A 13,818-nucleotide genomic window follows, 5' to 3' on the forward strand; every position below is an offset into this window, starting at 1 on the left:
AAAAGGAGTTGGCAATGAAGTGTGGTGAGAACATTTTTTAAAACATTTTAAAGATGGTGCAATGAGTCGGATGTTATTATCCTATATATGGGTATGACTGCATGAATGGGGTGACTCCACATCATTTACAACCAAGAAATGAAAAGATGCGCTCCACTTGTGTAAAAAATTAAATTGAATTTTAAAAAATAATAAAATCAACATTTTAAAAGGAAGAAATTTTGAGGAAGAGAAGTAGCAGGGTCAGATGTTAAGAGGTAAAGTCGAAGAGGATTGAAAGTATTCACTGGCTTTAGCAACATAGGGTTTACTGCTCTTAGCAAAAGCAGTGGTAGGAGCAGAAATTAGAGTGCAAACAGAGCACTGTTGCCTGGAGTTGAAAGAGCGTTCCTAGCAAGGACCTTTATCGTACCAAGAGTCAACTTGTACGCTCCCCTTTTGCAGTTCCTAAGCATTTCATGGAGTCATCCAGCCAAGAAACGACACCTCTGCACTTCCATCTAAACTGGTTGATAAAATGTCAGGGAGATAACGCTGGCGAAGGTTTTTTTTTTTTTTTTTTTTTAAATCTCTGTGTGCAAATCTCTGCAAACCAATGGAACACACACAGACACACACACACACACACACACACACAAGTGCAATAGGTGGTTTAATCTCACAAGGAACTTAAGGAAGCTGTTGTCATCATCACTTCTGCTGATCAGAGTCTCAAAGGTCAAGACCACATTGGAGTCCTTCCATTGTTGTAAAAGTTAATGAAAGTTAATTATTAAAACTGACAGAAAGGTAATTAGCTCACTGCCTTACATAACCTATATATAGACATCCATGAACATATGGATGCATGCAGAGCCTATAGACCTAAGTAACTGGACACTGTTTCTTCGAACTGGGCTGCTTTATCTCAAAAATTGTCCACAGTTGCTGAAGCTCCTCACTGAGTGCATTTCAGGTAGGAAAAAATCTTATATTTGTTTTACTCAATCTGGATTTCTATTTCTTGAAAATGGCATTGTCTTTCTGATCAAGGCCTGTGTAGAAGTTACTGTTGTATTCTTGAGTTTATTTCACAAGGATGAATATTTTGAATGATTCCACTAATAGGCTAAAAATGTATGTGGGGAGCACTGGCAATGTGAAATAAATATTTGAATAGGCTTTAAGTTACCAAGTTAATGTTAAGGTTCAATGGCCTTTTCAAAGATAGTGGTGAGTTTTACCTTAATTATTCAGCTAATTCCTTTATTCCCCACCCAAATCTGTCTGTATAGTTAGATCATCTGCTCTGAAGGCTAGCAAACATAGCAAGCCTTTAGGAAAAGTTTTCTCCAGGAGGTAGAATCATCCTTTAGAGAGGATATAGAAAGGCCATCTGGCCCTGATATCAGGGATTTATCTGCCAGACACCCAGAAAGTCCAAGACCAAAGGAAAGGGGGAAAGGAGAAAAGGCAATAGAAGGACCAAGAGTCAATAGGGAACAGAAATAGGGAAAAAAAATTATCACTGGACAGCTGCAGAGAGCCCTATGCCACAAGACGTATAAGATCATGCAGGGGTACATAGCCTGTAGATTACCAACCCTACATAAATATATAAATCTAGTTCATTCTTTATAATAACAGGAACAAAATTTTACAATATTCTTTGTATGTACAAGTGGGAAACAATTTATCACGCCATTGAACTAAATTGTTCTTTTTTCCAAAGTAAATTTATCATTTGAGCAAACAGTATAGTGAAAGCTGGCCACATAAACATCATTTCTACTGAGAAATTAGGATGCCTCTATTTGATTTCAGAAATAGGTAATTTATAATGAGTGAATACATATCTTACCTCTTCCCTCTGGATAAATGGATTAGTAATACAGAAATAAATGAACAAATGTAGACAAGAAAATACAACCTCAGTTTCACAGTGTTGAGGAGCATAGGGGAGAATAAACCAGATCACGTCGTGAAGATGGAGCCCTAGGCTGCCCAGGCTCACAGTGTGTGTGTGGTGTTGACAGTAGGAGTGGGTGGTTCTACTCCCAAGGGCTAGGGTTCTAAGGGTGTCTCTCCTGGAGCTCTGAGCATGTGCCTTGCTTCTCATGAAGATAGGGGCTAACAGGTCCCACATTAACACTGCAGAGAAAAACATGCAGTGGAGTGTCAGTGATTCACAAAACCTGGTTTCTTTCTGGCTCTGTTACTTGCTAGCTAGAGATGTGGCTTTGTGTGTTTTTTTGTGCAGTGTAGTGTAGGGGCTCAAACCCAGGGCCTCACACATGCTAGGCAAGCACTCTACCACTGAGTTACACCCAAGTCATTTATCTTCTCTCATCTCAATGTCTTCATTTGTAAATTGGCGATAATAATATCTACTTTTTCTGCATAGTTCACAGGGAACCACTGGAGGAAGAAAAGTGAAAGTGCTCAGAAAACCACAAAGCCTTCTAGAAGTGGCTAGGAATTCTCTTTATCTTGTGTGCTCCTATTGGGCCTAAAACTTCTTGCTATGGTGCATTTATCTAATGGTTTAGTCTTTGGGCCAACAAAGCTTTCTGTTTCCGTTTTTGGGTTTCTTACTGTTATCTGGGTGTGATTTGTTCATTCCCTACAACCTTCTCATCATCCTTTCCAAACTTATCTGTTCTGTGAAGTCTAATTCAAGACCCACACTTCCTTCATGAACTTCATAAAACAGTTCCTTCATGAAACTTTTCTCAACTCCAGCTTACATCCTTTCTTTTTTCAACTTATTATCTGGACCAATCATTTTAGACACTTCTCCTGTATGTGCAAACTTCAGATTTCAGGGTGATATCATGTATATCTCTTTTGTTCACAGTTTAGTTTATTCCAACAAACCTTCTTGCATACTTACTATGTTATAAGACCTATGTAAAAGAGAAAAAATAGAATTTGGACCTTAACTTTTAGGGAATTTAATCTTATAGATGAGAGAAACATAAGCAAATAATGACAATACAATATGATATGAAATAGAAATATGTTCAAGGAGCTTTCAAGAAGGAAATGATTAACTCTTTCTGAGGGGTTCCATGAAGCTTTACAGCATTTTCTTATCTTGTACAACCAAGTTCCTGACAAACAATAGGCCGATCAATGCCTGTTGAAGCAATGAAGAAAGGAATCAATGGTTAGGGACAGATGAGTATTTTTAAAGATGAATTGGAATTTAGTAGATGGGGAGAAGAAACCAGATAAAGGAAACCATATGGGCAAAGACATGGAGATGTTAAATCATCATGGCAAGTTAAGAACCTATTATAATCGTGAAGAAGCACCCAAGAACTAGAGACATAGGCCAGAGACAAAATATAAAGAGCCTTGCATGCCAGGCTAAACAGGTGAGATAGGTAGATTCTTTACAAAATTATATTCAAGGGGGCTGGGGTTGTGGCTCAGCGGTAGAGTGCTCGCCTAGCACATGTGAGGCCCTGGGTTCGATCCTCAGCACCACATATAAATAAATAAATAAAATAAAGGTATTGTGTCAACTACAACTAAAAAATATTTATTAAAAAATTATGTTCAAATAAACTGGGGTGAGAATGGAAAACTGTTGTTTCTGGAGATAAGCTCAGAGTAAACATGAAGATCTAGAAAAGGTGGCAGCATGAACATTTTCCAACAGGCTATGGTTGATTTTGTAAATTGGGCCTACACAGTTAATCCTAAAGCTTTTATATATAAAATCAATGCCAAGGTGTCTCTCTTTGCATACCTCAGCTTACCTTGACCACAGCCCTCAGGGAAGGCCTCCTCCTTTTACCATTAGACAAACTGAAGCTGGAAAAACTTGCTCATAACAAACACAGGTAAAGAATGGCAAAGTAGGGATTTAAAACCAGGCCTACTTAGTCACCAAATTCTCACTCTTTTCTGCTTCAGACCTACCTAAATTAGATTTGGCTTTGTTTTCCAGCATTGTGGGCAGTGTAGTAAGAGAATTAATGAAAAATAATGTTAGTGACTAAGATTAAACTCAAACTGAGCTAAATTCCTAGAACTATATATTAACTCAAACATGTAAGCATACTTCCTAAATTAATAATACAACACACATGTCATTGCCCACCATGGACACTGAAATAGAGATACATGAATTATCTACATAAATTTGGCCAAAGGAAAAAATAATCAAGAATATTTTCTTTAGCAGTCTTGCTTAGACATCTAGGGGAACCACTTCCACTCCCTTAGGATCCTCACTTAGGATCCTCACCCAAGTCCCATCACCTTTAAACACCTGGGTCAGCTTATTATCCCCTCTTTCCCACTCTGGTTTCAAAATCAGTCTGTGTTTGTGAGATGCCAATAACGATTATCACTAAATAGCAGAGAAAAACTCAAGTGGTTTTCATGTTCTAAATGATAACAGACACACTTATTTCTTTCAAAGAAACAGCTCAGGTGTACATTCATAAGATACCTTCATTAATTATCCTATTGTGCTTCAAAACAGACATACAGGAGAATCGTAGCATTTAACAGGAACTCGCCCCCTTCTGACCTCTCTTTACCATTGAGTTACTCCTCATCACCACTTGGGCCCTATCCCATGCTGAAGCCATCGTCTCCCTACTCTACTCAGCTGGACACCAACAGATGTGGACCTTTTTGTGCCCTTGATTCTGGCTCCACTTTGCTGACTGGGGTGCCTGTGGTGGTGATCACCGCAACAGTTGTTCTACTTGTTCTCCCATCTCTCCCCACTCTCCCAAGGACAGTTATTAGAACACTGCTGTATTCCCTTTCTCCAAGGACCAATTCACAAAATAAGGCTAGCTTACCTATGGTTTTCCACTGATTGGCACAGGTGTATTTGAGATCCATGAAAGAAGCAGCATTTTCAGCACATGTTAGCCATAGCATGGCATTTGCAGTGATGCCTTCAGCAGACCCTCCTTAATGTGGATGGCTCTGGAGGGGTGATGTCAGGAGAGCTACCTGGTGCTCTGTGACTGAGGAGGGGCTGGGAAATGCTCTGCACACCTGCTTGCATCCTGGTTTCAAATTATCGCTAAGTAAAAACAAATCCTAGCATTGCTCATGAGCATTTGGGTTCAAATTAGTTGTCTCCCAGCAGAAAGGACAGACCTCTGAAAGTCTAGAAACCTTGATCAATGCTGAACTGTGGAAAGGTCAAAGCTGCAGACACCTCTCAGGAGTGGGCATTGAGAGTGGAGGCTCCCAGGTAATCAGAGGCCAGGAAGATACAAGTGCTTAGGCTGGAAAAGAGTGGAACCTGAAATGGTGGGGAAAGGGTGTGTATATGACAATCCTTACAAGTATCAAAAAAGTTATTTAAAAACTGGAATAGTTGGGGCTGGGATTGTGGCTCAGTGGTGGAGTGCTTGCCTTGCACATGTGAGGTACTAGGGTTCAATTCTCAGCACCACATAAAATAAATAAAGGTATTGCATTTATCTACAACTAAAAAATGTATTTTTAAAAAACTGGAATAGTTAAATTGAGAAACTAAACTTCAGAAATTAACTCTAGGATTAAAATTCTACTTAAAAAAAGAGAATGACATATACATATAACTAAGACATGCACCAAGGTATACAGAAATATGTGTGCATACATGTGTGTGTCTATGTAAATAGTGTACACATCTAAAGGCCAAAAAATTTAAAAGAGCACATCAGAGGAAAGTGAATAAAAATGGGAATATTCACCAAAAAAAGTATCAGAATTCCAAAATTATTGGGAGGAAGGGTCCCTGAGAATGAATTTCAATTTCCCAGAAGCCAATGACACCCTAAGGAACCCAGAGAGAAATTGAACCACAAAGATAAAACAACATGAGAAGACATATGTTAATAGGGGAGTGATATTTGCAGGTGAAAATGTGTTCCAAAAATTTAAAAAAAAAAATTTCCCAAGAATTTCTAGGGGAAAGGTAACTTGTTCAGGTGAAAACAAAGTAAATAAAATCACTTTTGAATCCTTAACTAAAGTAGGTCATTCTTAACAAGCTCAGAAATGATGAATGACATTCACTTATGACTCTCTGGAGCCTGCTTCAGCAGAGGCTCCATCTGGGTGTTGGCTCAGGGCTCATTTGTTTGTTACATGTGGATTACAAAGTAGCAGATTTGGGAGCAGGAGGCAGACTGGAATGTGGTTCTCAAGGTCTCCAAGTTCTGGAAAGATTTCTTGAGCTGCCCTGATTCCTTGCTCTCAAGCCCTCCCCTTGCAGGCAGTGCTGGGTGTGGAAAGGAGACTCTTTCCAGTATGCAGCAGGAGGGCTAGAGTTCAGGATTTTGATCAGCTGGGGGTTTGAGGGAGCACATTACAGACCCAGTGTCAGTCATCCCAGGGAAGGAGCTACATTCAAATGAAGGTCTTTTCTACCATTATTGTCACTAGTTTTTTAAAAAAAAATTAGACCATGGCTTAGCAGAGAGAGCACATACAATAGTCAAAGGAAGAAAAGAAGTACCCCCAGGATCTTTCTTAGGGAAGAGAACCAATGAGTTTCTGTGAATTCCTCAGTGGAAACATGAATGAAGCAACAAAAAGGCAGATTTTTTTCTTTTCCTTTCTTTCTGTCCAGAGCAGCATCTGAGAAAAGTAAAAGCACATAGTGCTTCAGTCTTTGTCCTACAGCTAGCTGGCCAGGCTGGATCTCTCACAGGATTAAAGCTGTTCTTGGAAGACACTCTAGACAGTCTTTGCAAAAGACCCAAGATGTCAACAGTCATTGACCATAGATTAGATATTAAATGTTAATGCCCCAACCAAATTGTTGGTAATTGGCAAAAAATAAAGACAAAAATTTATGTTATGAATGGCAATGACCAAGCCAGCTCCACTTCATGAGCAAGTTCTTTTTTTTTTTTTTTTTTAACCAAGGCTCTTAACCACTGAGCCACATTCCAAGTCCTTTTGGGTATTTTATTTAGAGCAAGGGTCTCACTGAGTTGCTTAGGACCTAGCTAAGTTGCTGAGGCTGGCTTTGAACTCACATTCCTTCTGCCTCAGACTCTCTAGCCACTGGGATTACAGGCATGCACCACCCTACCCAGTACGAGTATAGTTAGGGTATGCCACCTGGATGTGAGGATGCAAAGATGGAGGTGTGAATGGAGATGAGAGACAGAAGACAAGCTGCTTGACTGAGAAAAAGGCTCAGAAAGAATAGCAAGAGGATCTAAAAGTCATAATAAAACTCAAAGGGTCTCAATACTGGGGGCCATGCTAGAGGGTGAGGCAGAAGCACTTCACTGTGGTCAGAGAAGACCAATACAGAGAAAGATAAGGGCACTGAAGAATTGGAGTGGGCAGGTTGTGGGTATTGAGGAATGGATGGTCAAAGAGAAGTCAGGTGAGGCCAAGAGTTGAGGCCATCATCAGATTCCTGGTTGTAACATGAGCTCTGCAAACATGCTGAAAATGCCCTCAGGTATGAGAAAGCACCATGTAGCAACATACAGTCTAGTGTGACATAATTCATCTAATCACTGTGATTTCAGTCAGGGAACAGAACCCTGGGCATTATGGGTAATAATGCAAAATCAAGTGGGGGGGGATGGAATGCTAACAGAATGTTCTTTAAATTGTTTTTATAGGACAATAGAGAAACTGCATGTTGTAAAAGAAACAGCAAAGTTTGAAAATGGAAGTCCCATTTTGACACTACTCATGGTCTGACTCAATAAAAAGTACTTAGATTTTTGTCAAGGGGTGGATGTGTATGCAATCATGTTATTATTTGTAAGAGGAGAAGAATTGTAAGGCCTCAGAGAATTGTGAGGGATAAATTGACAATGTACATAAAAAGTCTTTGTAAAATTGATCTTTTAAGTGTAATAAAAATAGAATTAAGATAATAATTAAAAATTCAGATCAGACATATAATTGTTAAATAATAACTACCAGTTGATGAATGCTTATAGCTTGCCAGGCACAATGGCAGATGTTTTGAAAACATTCTCATTTAATTTTCACAATCACCTTGAAACTTGGGTATCATCATCATCACTGTTACATAGATGAAACTCAGAGAGGTTAAGTAACTTGCCCAGGATCTTTCCTTAGGAAAGTTCTTGTCACTTGTAACTAAGTAACCAATTCTAATTTTAGTTTGTGCCATAATTATAAAATTATAAAACTTTACCAGACTCCCAGAAACCATAGGAAAGTAAACAGATTATATATTTTAATTTCACAAATTAAAAGCACTTTATATAGTATCATAAAAATCCTGATGACTAAATTGGAATATTGTTTGAACCTAGGGACAATGAAAAGACTTCAATCTCTCCAAGTTCTCCAATGCCTCACTTTGGAAACATTTCTAGGGAAAAAAAAAAAAGTCCACAAGATGATCTCACTTTATACATAGAAAACAGATTCACTGGTTTGTACACTGAGTCAATTTTTATTGCTTCTTTAAAAATTAAATACAAGCTCTTTGTTTACTTACCCAAAGGAGCAGTGTCCAGCTCATTGGAGGAAAAAGTGATATCACTGTCACAAAACACAATCTAGGTCCCTTAATCCTGCCTCTTTTGATCTCAAAAGGTGGTAACATTCAGTTCAGAGCTCACTCATCTGTAAATTGCATCACATTATCTCTGAGTTATTTAAGAAGCAAGTTCTATTTGGTTTCAGGCATTTTAACCTGCTAACGGCAAGAAGAAGGGTTCACCACATAGTTCCAAAGGTCTTCCACTTGCCACCACTGCCAAAAGAAGCAAAATGATCGAACCCATAGGAAATCAGTATGTTGTGGCCAGGCCAGTGTACTCTGCAAACACTTTTGGAGAAGAACATAAGAAGAAACACAGACATCATAAGACATTTCTGGATCATCTCAAATTGTGTTGTAGGTAAGATATTTTTAAGGCATTGACATTAGGAATAAACGGAGACTTTCTCCTAAATTTTCTAGCTTTCAAGCTCTCCTTTCTGGCTCTAGTCCATAACCAAGGAGTCTTTTTGTCTGAAGTTTCCAAATCTCCTACTCCCTGCCAGAGTAGGAAAGTTATGTCTAAAATGAATACTGTCTCAGCTAACGACATGGTCTTTCCAAATCAGATAACTAATAGATGGGGATGAGGAAAAGTCTCAATTGAAATATAGCACAGTTCAAGCTAAGGATGACAAACAAATTCTACTACAGCTAAAGAAAAGTTGGTCTTTTTATTTTTTTAATATATTTAAGTTTTAGATAGACACAATACCTTTATTTTATTGATTTTTATGTGTTGCTGGGGATCAAACCCAGTACCTCACACATGTGAGACAAACACTCTACCACTGAGCCACAACCCTAGCCTCGTATTTGTCTTAAAAAAAAGAAAAATTCTATGATGGTGACCAGGGATCTGTTAACCTGGGTATAGTAGGAGTTATATGGCTAGTTTGATCTTTAATATATTATCATCTTTACCAATTTTCCACCCACAGTTAGGAACTGAACTTAAAATTTGATATTAATTAACTGACCTGTGGTTTTCAATGTTTCAGCTGTTCCACACAAAAGGCCAAGAGAATTGCCCTCTCTTTCTTCCCCATAGCATCTTGGTTACCATCATACCGAATAAAGGAATGGCTACTCAGTGACATCGTTTCTGGTATCAGCACAGGGCTGGTGGCTGTACTTCAAGGTACCCTCCTCTCCTTTTTAGATATAATGCATATGCCATAAAATTAGATATAATGCATATGCCTTTTTGTGGGGGGGGTGTGTGTGGGTGTGGTATGGTGCTGGAGATGCAACTCAGGGTCTTGTCCATGCTAGATACTCTTTTTACCACTGAGTCATACCTGCAGCCACCCTTTTAATGTGTACGATTCATTGGATTTAAGTATATTCAACAGGCTGCATATCTAACACCACTAATTCCATAACATTTTCACCCTCCAAAAAAAATCCCTTGCTCATTAACAGACACTTCACATTCCACACACCCCAATTTATCCCCTTGACAATGATTCTCTGTCTCTATGAATTTCCCTATTCTGGATATTTCATAAAAATTGATCCATACAATATGTGGCATTTTGTGTCTGATTTCTTCACTTGGTATCATGTTTTCCAGGCTCATCCATATTGCAGCATAGACAAATAATGTTTTACATGATTATTCCATTTTGTTTATCCATTCACTAGTTCGTGGACATTTGAGCTGTTTGAACTTTGAGCCTATTATGAATAATGCTATTATGAACATTTGTGTACAACTTTTTGTGTAAACATGTCAATTGCCTCAGTATGTACCTAGAAGTGTAATTGTTGGATCATATGGTAACTTCATGTTTGATCACTTGTTGAACTGCCAAATTATTGTCTAAAGTGGCTGCTCTCTTTTACATTCCCACTAGCAGTGTGTGAGGATTCAGATTTCTCCACATCCTTAACTTTCGTCTTTATTACTTTAGCTATCCTAGAAGGCGAAGTGGTATCTCATTGTGGTTTTAATTCGTATTTTTCCAATGACTCATGTTAAGCATCTTTTCTTGTACATATTGGCCATATGTACATCTTTGGCAAAAAGGGCTATTCAAATCCCTTGCCCTTTAAAAAAAGGTTGTCTTTTTATTGTCAAGTTGCAAAGGGTATTTATATTTTGTACATATAGTTGCAAAGAACTCCTTATCCAACATATATTTGCAAATAATTTTTCTCATTCTGTGGATTATCATTTCAGTTTATTTTTTTCCAGTGGTGCTGGGGATCAAATCTGGGGCCTTGCATATGTGAGGCTAGTTCTCCACCACTGAGCTACATCTCCAGCCCTTAGTTTTTTGAAAATATCCTTTGAGTACACATTTTACAAATTTTAATCAAGTCAGTTTATTTATTTTTTTCTCCAATTGCTTATACTGTAAGGGGTCATTTCTTAGAAATCATAACCTAACCCAAGGTCACAAAAATGTATACTTGTTTTCTTCTAAGAGATTTATGGTTTTCATTCTTACATTTGTATCTTTGATACATTTTTAATTAATAAGGTAACTTATTTTGTTTCCTTAAGATAACTTATTTTAAAGTTCCAACCTCAAATATCAGAAAAGCCCTAATGAGAATTTGTGAGATTCCCTTGCACAAAATAAGGATCCTTCTGCTTGTGTGTTTACAGGTTTAGCATTTGCTCTGCTGGTCAACATCCCCCCAAGATATGGGTTGTATGCAGCCTTTTTCCCAGTCATAGTCTACTTTTTTTTGGGTACTTCTAAACACATATCTGTAGGTAAGTCAGTTATGGTGCTAATGAATGTTTTATTGCTTTTTCTTTATGAGTTCTATTTCCCGTAAGACCTAGGACTGGGATTTGGGTAAAGGGCAGTCTTTGTATATACTGTATTGTAGTATGTGCTCCAGAGAGGCACAGGCTGACCACAGTTTGCCTTCTATTAATTAGGACCATTTCCAGTTCTAAGTATGATGGTGGGAGCAGTGGTTACAAATGTAGTCTCAGATGCCAGTACCACGATGGAATCATCTAATAGCACAGAGAATAATGACTTGATATTGGAGCAGAAGAAACTAGTGGTGGCTACAACTGTCACGGTCCTTTCTGGAATCATCCAGGTGAGCACTTTCTCATAATCCGCTTGTTTTGACTAGTGTGCATTTTTCTGGGAATTTTTTCCCCTCCTCCTACCCACTCTTCATCTTCCCTTTGGTTTGTGTCCCTTGTTCAGAGGCCCAGAAGAAGTGATTTAAAAAGTATCACTCTCCACAGCCAAAGGGTTGGGAAGGAGAGGCAGATCCATATTGCAAAAACAAGTGAATGTGCATCTAGATAGAAGGGGAAAAAAAAAGGAGGGGAACAGGGTGGTGCAACTGGTAAGGAATTCAATACTCAAGTCAATAAAAGCACTTGGTACAGTCATAAAACATAACAAATAATAGGGACACTAGTAACTTCTGGATTTTTTTCTTCCTAATCCTTCAGTGACTCCAAGCTAATTGCAAGGGTTAGGGGCTTTGCACTTTGAACTGTTCATATCAAAGATTTGAGGGACAGTAGAGAAGATCATGGTGGAACCTAAAGACTCACTCTCAAGCCACAACACTGACACCATTTTGAATAGAGAAAATGCCATGGAAACGTCAGGATGTTGTTCAAGTTTACTGTTAGTGAATTTCTTGAAGAAAGAATAAATCAGTCTCTACAGTACATAATGTGTATCCTACTTACTGACAAACCATGCAGTCAGTTGTTTGTAATACATTTTTGAACCTAAGAACAGAAATAAAACCCAACTGGACTTTGTGTACCCAGAACTTTGTCTTCATTCTGAAGACATGAGAGGAAAGAAAGGCCAAATAAAGGCCAAGAAAGTCCATTCCATTCACTTTACTGCAAAACCCTGATGCTTTGAGAGGAATTAACTACCCTTGTTCCCCAGCTAGAACCAAGCACTTTTGATGTCCAATATGCAATAACGTGTTTCTTAAACAGTCAAACAATGTGTTTGAGGGGATGGGAATGGACACTCACCCATGCATGCTGTAGCAGCTAGAAAGTGTTGATTTCAAATTACATCAGCAAATTTATGAGGGCTGATGATAGATAAGATTCTGCTATAAATGGTTTATGGTGAGTCTTCTAAAGACACTGCACCTATAAATGGGTTAAATCTTGGGGGCATATTGGACTTATGTCCTCTTTTCTTTGAACATCATGTAACTTTCAACCTGGGGGGTGGGATGAGAGGGAATTAGAGGGAGGAGTCCTGAATGGGAGTTTTCTGGGAGGAGAGACAGCAGCCTCTTCAAGGCCTGTGCATGCAGGGTGAACCGCTACATTGGAATCCTTTCCATGGCTGATCCTTTAGCCATGGAACACACGCTTTTGTTCTTCTCTTGCCAGCTGATCCTGGGGGTTCTGCGGATCGGATTTGTAGTGATTTACCTATCTGAGTCCCTGATCAGTGCCTTCACCACCGCTGCCGCCGTTCATGTATTGGTTTCCCAGCTCAAATTCATGTTGCAGCTGTCAGTTCCAGCACACACGGACCCATTCTCGCTTTTCAAAGTAAGTGTTCCCCTCACTTAAAAAGAACTATTGAAATACATAAAATTCACCACGTGTTTCCTAGAGAACCTTCCTTTAGTGCCTTTGCTGTAGGGCAAACCTACAACTTCCAAAAATCAATGGGTTGTGAAATTGATTCACATTATAAAAAAGGTTGGTAGAAAAGAGAACACTGAAAATCAACCACATCTACCATATAGTTAATGTTAACAACAGAGGGAAAAAAAATAACCACAATCTAAGTGTATTATTAAAAGGTTTGCTATTTTTTCCTGAGTTTTAAATTTTTTCCCAAAGTCTAATTTTCAAAGAAATTTGCTTATTAATTTATTATATTTCTCTATTTCTCATAAATCAAGTCTTTTGAAATTGAAGTTGTTGAGTCCTTTATGCATGTCTGTTCATATAGCAAAAGGAAATTGTTCCACAGGTAGATAGGGCAGTGGTTCTCCCCTCCTTCAAAGAAAGCAAAGTAGAAGTATTAAAAGATGAAATTACAATAAATCTAGTTTTGCAGATATTAATTGGCTTTATTTGTAATTATAGAATCAATTGGACCAAAATGGTTCAGAATGCTTCACTCCACCACACAGTCTGGTTACATTTATAATCGGAGGAAAGGAAGTGACATAGAGAAGATGGAAGTAAGGTACAGAGACAGTCCGCCTGGTTACAGCTCATGTCTGTCTTTTTTTGAAGATGGTTTGAACTGTCAACCTCTTGTGACTAGCTGAGTGAGACTCAGCTACTTGTTACAAGAGTAGTTTAATCTATGTACACATGAAGTTATGTTATTACATAA

At 38.4% G+C, this 13,818-nt stretch overlaps 1 protein-coding gene across 1 annotated transcript in view; it reads left to right on the top strand.

Moving 5' to 3' along the window:
- Positions 1-8,654: 8,654 nt before the first annotated feature.
- The window catches only part of Slc26a3 (solute carrier family 26 member 3), a 28,431-nt gene continuing 23,267 nt past the window's right edge, over positions 8,655-13,818 (top strand). The window contains exons 1-5 of the mRNA XM_046422543.2: positions 8,655-8,855; positions 9,496-9,635; positions 11,112-11,222; positions 11,394-11,563; positions 12,852-13,016. Coding sequence (XP_046278499.1) covers positions 8,725-8,855; positions 9,496-9,635; positions 11,112-11,222; positions 11,394-11,563; positions 12,852-13,016 — 717 coding nt within the window. The 5' untranslated portion in view covers positions 8,655-8,724. The remainder of the gene's footprint in view (positions 8,856-9,495; positions 9,636-11,111; positions 11,223-11,393; positions 11,564-12,851; positions 13,017-13,818) is intronic.

The sequence above is a fragment of the Marmota monax genome, unplaced genomic scaffold (genome assembly GCF_021218885.2).
Source record: "Marmota monax isolate L192 unplaced genomic scaffold, Marmota_monax_Labrador192_F-V1.1 WCK01_AAM20220418_F8-fsc00027, whole genome shotgun sequence".
In the NCBI taxonomy this organism is placed as follows: domain Eukaryota; kingdom Metazoa; phylum Chordata; class Mammalia; order Rodentia; family Sciuridae; genus Marmota; species Marmota monax.